Source organism: Suricata suricatta, chromosome 3 (assembly GCF_006229205.1).
Source record: "Suricata suricatta isolate VVHF042 chromosome 3, meerkat_22Aug2017_6uvM2_HiC, whole genome shotgun sequence".
NCBI lineage: Eukaryota > Metazoa > Chordata > Mammalia > Carnivora > Herpestidae > Suricata > Suricata suricatta.
The window spans coordinates 102,697,544-102,704,271 of record NC_043702.1 but is presented as its reverse complement, the minus strand read 5'-3'; the positions used below and the strand labels follow the sequence as shown (position 1 = coordinate 102,704,271).

General features: G+C 42.3%; 1 protein-coding gene across 2 annotated transcripts in view; it reads right to left on the bottom strand.

Annotated features, from left to right (window-relative positions):
• CNTNAP5 (contactin associated protein like 5) overlaps positions 1–6,728 on the bottom strand; it is a 789,622-nt gene that overhangs the window by 440,816 nt on the left and 342,078 nt on the right. The window contains exon 4 of one of the 2 annotated variants that reach the window (XM_029934734.1): positions 5,031–5,178. The exons of the other annotated variant lie outside the window; for it this stretch is intronic. Within the exon in view, the coding sequence (XP_029790594.1) occupies positions 5,031–5,178 (148 nt within the window). The remainder of the gene's footprint in view (positions 1–5,030; positions 5,179–6,728) is intronic. 2 annotated transcript variants of the gene reach the window in all.

The following is a 6,728-nucleotide window of genomic DNA, read 5'->3' as shown; positions in this document are numbered from 1 at the left end:
ATGGGTCCATGGTGGGGGGAGGAAACAGTTTCCTAGAAACTACAATGGGCGTTATTAAGAACAGGTAATTTCAGATGGATTACATGGTAGCCCATGCTGAGACTGGACTGATACATGTATCTATTCATTCCACAAATATCTATCAAATACCTATTTGTGCCTATCAGGTCCAGAGATTTTACAGACAAGGTGCCTATTCCCATGGCACTTACATTTTGATGCAGGGATTTGGGGAGGCAAACAACAAAGTAAACCAAAGCAAACAAACAAGATTCTGGCTTGTGAGGGGCACCAAGAGGAAAACGAAAGCACAGCATATAGCCAGGGGGTAACAGTTGATACTCAGGAAGTACGACAGGAGCCTGTGGAAGGACAATAAAAGTGGACTTCTCTGGGGACACTTGGGTGCTCAGTCAGTTAAGTGTCTGACTCTTGATTTCTGCTTTATTTCTAGGAGGCACGTACAATCCTTTGTGGCCTATTTATATGTAGATGCTCGTTACTCCATCTGGGATGTTGATGATTCAACAGATATTTACTGAAAGAATATCCTGCAGTAATATCCCCAGGCTCTACACTGATAGAGTGGAGCCTGCTTGGGATTCTCTCTCTCCCTCTCTCTCTCTGTAGCCCTTCCCCACTCATACACATGCATTCTCTCCCTCTCTCTCAAAATAAATAAATAACACTTTAAGAAAAGTGGACTTCTCTGAAGAGATGGTATCAGAATTGGAATTGAATTGGCTAAAGGAACTAACTCTGTAAATTCTTGGAAAAACTGTTTTGTGCCTAGGGAACATAAAGTGCATGGAGCACCTGGGTGGCTCAGTCGGTTAAGCGTCTGACTTTGGCCCAGGTCATGATCTTGAGGTCCGTGAGTTCAAGCCATTTGTCAGGCTCTGTGCCTGCTTTGCATTCTGGGTCTCCCTCTCTCTCTGCCCCTCCCCTGCTCACGCTCTGTCTCCCTCTGTCTCTCAAAAATAAATATTAAAAAAATTGAAAGTGCAAAGGCCCTGAGGTAGAAAAAACCCAGGATGTTTCAGGAATAGCAAGATGGCCTCAAGGACTGAAAGAACTAAAAGGAATTTGAAGAGGTTGGCATGGAACATCCAATAAGAAATTTTACTTGCAAGAAAGGAGTCTCAATTTTACTTTAAGTGAAGCACCCAGGGCAATGATGTGATTTTACATCTTATTTAATTTATAAAGATCACTCTGGCTACTGCCTGTTAAGTAGGTTTGGGGAGACCGTGGCCTAGAGCAGGAACTCCAGCTGGAAGGTGATTTGTGAGAAGACACAGTGACTGCAGCTCTGGAAGGCAGAAGTACGTGGATTCAGGGCACATTTGGGAGGACAAAGCTGACAGAGCTACTGTGAACCATCAATAAGTTGCACGAGAATATAGGTATGAGAAAGGGGGACACGGACTGCTTCCTGGGATTTTGCTCTAGCAAGCAAAACACAAGTGCTGTCATTTACTGGTTTTGGGGAGATGTGAACAGGTGTTTGAGGAAATGGTAATCAAGAGTTGTATTTCTGCTCTATTCAACCTAGACTTTCACGTGGAGCTTTCTAGCATATTGCCTATATAATTCTAGAGGTCAGTCCAGGAGATATAGATGTGAAGGTGATCAGCATATCCATGGTATTTAAGTTCATGGAACTCTGTAAACTCAGAAGGGCATGGGGTATAGATGGCAAGAAGTCCTGAGACCGAGCCCTGAGAGCAAGTGAGCCAGAAGGGAAATCCAGGTTTCTAAAAGGCAGAAATGGCTAACTGAACAAATACTACTCAGAGGTTGAGTAAAGAGAAAAAAAGAAAGTGACCACTGGATTTGGCGATGTGGAGGTGTTCACCGTGGTCTTTGCTGAAGTCATTTCTGTGGGGTGTTCTGCATTAGGTGATAGATAGATGATAGATAGATTGATAGATGATAGATAGATAGATAGATAGATAGATAGATAGATAGATAGATGATAGAATGATAGATTGGCAGACATATAAATACAGATACAGACACAGATTCAGAGAGACTACATTGAATGGCTTACATGAGTGTGGGGGTGGTCTAGGCAAGTCTGAAATTCATCTGTAGGGTGAGCTGTCAGGAAGGACAGAGCGAAACACTGGCAGTAGCGGAAGCTACACTGTAGGGTAGAATGTCTTCTTCCTCAGAGAAACCTCAGTTCTGATCTTCAAACCTTTCACTGACTGACTCAGACATCAAGAATGATCTCCTTTCCCTAAAGCCCAGTGACTGCACATGGTCGCCTCACAGCTAGGTCAGTATTAGATTGGACAATGGAGCTATGGCCTTGCCAAGGGGACACCTGGAACTGAATGCCACATGTGTCCTGACCGCAGAGCAGACGCAGTGTGCTGGGATGCGGGAGGCTGGGGGTGCTAACCACACACGGATTTGGGAGAGAAGCTGTTCTGTGAAAAGGAAGGGAGAGAAGGAGTAGCTGCTAAGGAGGGCTACACAAATTTTGTTGTTGTCTTCGTTTTGTGTGATAGTTTATATTTCATAGTTTCTATGTATAGGAATGATTCAGTCAAAAGGAGGGTAAGATGGTGTTGGGAGGGAGTCTGGGATCCAGAGGACAAGCTGAGATGTGTTTTTTAGATAGAAATGAGAGATGAGGAGATGCCTGGGTGGGGCAGTTGGGTAAGCAGCCGACTTCTGATTTCAGCATGGGTCATGATCTTGCTGTTTGTGAGATCGAGCCCCACTTCAGACTCTGCACTGACAGAGCAGAGACTGCTTGGGATTCTCTCTCCCCCAACTTCTCTCTGCATCTCTTTCTCTCCCTCAAAATACATAAATATTAAAAAAAAAAAAAACAGAAATGAAAGGTGAATTCTTTTTTTCAAAACATCAAGGACTGGAAAGGACTGAATGTCCTGCAGTTCTCCAAGGTGGCTAACAACCCATCACTCACACTAGGAACCCAAAGATAAGTTGTCCCTTGAGGGGACATGGAGCCTACCTGGGCATGGAGCCTATCTGGGGGCAATCCCTATAGGACTGGACTTCCTCCAAACCAGGGACTGAGCTTGGTCAACAGTTGGGCATTAGCAGATCTGTGGACCTCATAATATTATAGAAAAATCTGCTTATGAAAAATAGTCACTGTGGGCGCTCTTCTTAAGAGAACATCCCTTGCTGCCATCACATTCTCCAAGGGGTCCAGCCCTGGAAAGAACTGAATGTGTCACTCAAAAGTCTCTTTCAACCTTAGAGTCTGCTCTTTAACTTGGTGCTCGGAGTCTTTCTGTGCATGCATACAGAAGATGTCCATGAGAAGAAGGACACCTAGCTGACTGACAGAAAACAATGAGGACACGTTAAATAGTAGCAGGGTTGTTACCCCAAAAGAGATGGCTGAAGTTATACGGTAAGTAACCTCTTTACTTCAGCATGAAAGTGTCACCTCTGACTCTCAATCTCTCTCTCAAAATATATAAATAAATAAATGTAACAAAAAATTACTTTAAATAAGATTTGCTTTTTGTTTAAGTCGGTGTTTGGGTGGCTCAGTGGGTTAAGCATCTGACTTTTGGTTTTGGCTCAGGTCATGATCTCATGGTTCATGAGTTTGAGCCCCACATCAGGCTCTGCACTGACGCTGTGGAGCCTGCTTGGAATTCTCTCTCTCTCTCTCTCTCTCTCTCTGACCTTCTCCTGCTTATTCTCTCCCTATCTCTATCTCTGTCTCTCTCTGTCTCTATCTCTCTCAGTAAATAAATAAACTTTAAAAAATTACTTAAAAAGTTTTAAAATTAAACCTCCAAGCAGCAACAACTGTTACCAAGAGAAGAGGTGACAAGAGAATCTGGGCACACCAGAGAACCCAGGATGGAAAGCATGAACCCTTGTGGACCTTCTGTGCCGTGTTATGTAAGGACTGGAGTGGAATGCAGTGTTTCCCTAACCTAATGGTGCGTTGATGTAACCGTTGTATAACACATTCTTTTTGGAAGCGCTTGTTCAAGATAAAGACAGTCATTTCACAAGTAAATCCCCTCTGTGCAGAATTTTTTTCTTTTTTACTAGATGCTCTTCTGTCTGTCACTTCCCTGGAGAGATTGTTAATTCTCAGCTTTCTGGGTCCCTATGCCCAGAGCCCAGAATCATAATCCAGTATGTATAGGACTTGGCTAAGCAAAGGCATTTTTAAGGTCCTCTCCAGATGATTCTGATATAGGCATTCAGTTGATCATATTACAAAAAGACAAGACAAGCACATAACCCAACAGGCATTCTTGTAACCAAATACAGGATCTGTTGTGTTCATGCATTAGAGGTCACTGGGTTTTAGCATACAGGCAGGAGATGTGACTGCTAAGGTAGAAAAAAATGATTTATGATGACATACTTTTTAATTTAAATATAAAACTTTCCAGGGAGAATTATAGAAATGATAACATTTCCTGCATAATGTTGACTTTGTTCTAGAGTGAATGCCAGTTCTCCACACGTTTGCCACCTTTCTTATTTGCAGGATGAAGCACCACTTTTGCATTCAGGACCACAACTCACAGATGAATGGCTGGCTAGCACACCTCCAGGCGAGATCACTCCCGGGGTTACATCAGGTTGAAATGGTCCTTGTCCTCCCCTTCTGGAACAAGTGAGAAGGGAGAACCTTTTCTCGTCACAGTTCTGGAGGAGGGGTGAATTTATAATACCTGCAATACCTCACTTCTGGGAAAGAACTGAGCTCTAATTACCGTTCTGCTTCAAGGACAAATGATGCTCATATTTCAAGAGCTCTTCACGTTGAACTCTGGGTTACTGTTAAGTTCTTATCATGTTATCACTACCATGTTCCTTCATCCCTAGACAGAAGAAGAGTTTTTCAGCCTCTGGGTTGAATTTTACATTTTCAAATGTGCAAAAGTTATTAAAGACTTGAAAGAGTTTTCAAACACGTGAGATCATTATCGCAATGTAGATAAACTGGTAACCATGTGGAGACGGCTGTTCACAACACCCCAGTGTTGAGGGCACACGTGCGCACTTACTATAGGAGCATCCGTAGACCTCTACCCTCATGCCAATCTTCCCACTCGGGTTCCATTCTAGGGGTACAAAGCGAACGAAGCGGGCTCTCACTGAGTGCAGCAACTTGTGGTGCATCACGCTGTCAGCATTCATGTTTCCTGCAAAGGTCTGCAGAGAGAAAAGGAGGCCCCATGAGATGTGTGACACCGCTGCGTCGCCTTCCCCTGCCGAGCTCAAAGGACATCGCTGCAAATCCACATTACTCCACAAAGTCTTTCTAAGAAAATCCTCTATTTCACAGATACTTCAAACAGAATCCGATTCTTGTGAAAATTCTGCGTTATGTGCCTTATTTTTTCAGAAATGCTGTACACTATTCTTTGAGAAACTCTCTCTCCCAGATTTAGACAGGACACCTCAAAGCTTCACAAAGTAAATAATACCATGAGGTTCCAATATTCCTAATGCTCATAGTTCCTATGGTAGAGGAGATAACTGGCAATCTCCTCTTCCAAGGAAAGGCTTTTGTTGAAGTAATTGTTACCATCAGTTGAGGCCAGTCACTAGGCTAAGCACTTTCTATTATCATTTCACAGATTAAAAAACAACAACAACAACCTGAAGCCTACAGAGAAAGAGGGCGAAGAAAAAAAAATCTTCAGAGCATCCAAATGATTAGTAATTGGTCTGAGATTCAGTTCCATGGCTTTCCTATTCTAAAACCTGTGGTTTTTCTACAGCCCCGCACTCTTTAACCATCTCCCTTTCCATCATTACAGGAAGGAGAAGAAGAGGCTCTGACTCTTAGGTAATTCATTTTCTCATTTTCTTGGGACATTTAAGCAAAGGAGCACATAGTTTGGGAACTATTGGGCACACTAGAATTATGCTCTCCAGTCTTCATTTGGATGAGGGATTTCTAGAGTAAAAATTTTTCTGGAGACGGAATCCAAAGTCTCACACCTAATCTCTTTTCCCCATTAGAGTAGAATAGATATAACATAAATGTGCCATTGAAAACATTTTAAAGTGTATATTTTAGTGGCATTAAATACATTCACACCATTGTGCAACCATTACCACTATCCACTTGCAGAACTTTCTCATCATCTTTAATTAGGATCCCCTAATTCTTAAGACAGTATGTCATCTAGCATACTGATTTGCTTGCTTCTTGAAAGTCATCATTTTCCTTCTTTTCTGATACATGTTATTTAGATAAAGCATACTTGCTAATGTCCTATCAATGTCAATAAAAAGACGATCCACTGGTTTGTCAAATGGCCAAAGTGAACACCAAGTAAAGTACCTTATCAAAACAATGGACTTGAATCCATTTTCAAACATCCGATCTGAACCTTGACTGTATCCTCACGATTGTGTATACCTTGGACAGTCTGACATTCTGCTGCACACAGTACACCCAGTGGCTAATAACCCCGACTTCGGCAATTCATACCATCACTATGACACAGCGCAAAGTGGCGTACTGAAGAATGAAGTTCACTTCCTACTTTGCAGCTACACTTTTAACAAAATTCTCATGGAACAGAATGACTTAGTGGAGAGGAATTCCTCAAGATTCAAATCCAACATTCCAGTCCACAGATTTTTGCAAAGTTTCACCAATTTTTCTTTATCAAAATAAGAATGACTTTATTTGCCAGCTTGCTCTTCCACACATCCTGCTCCCAACTTTATAACTGGTACACATATAA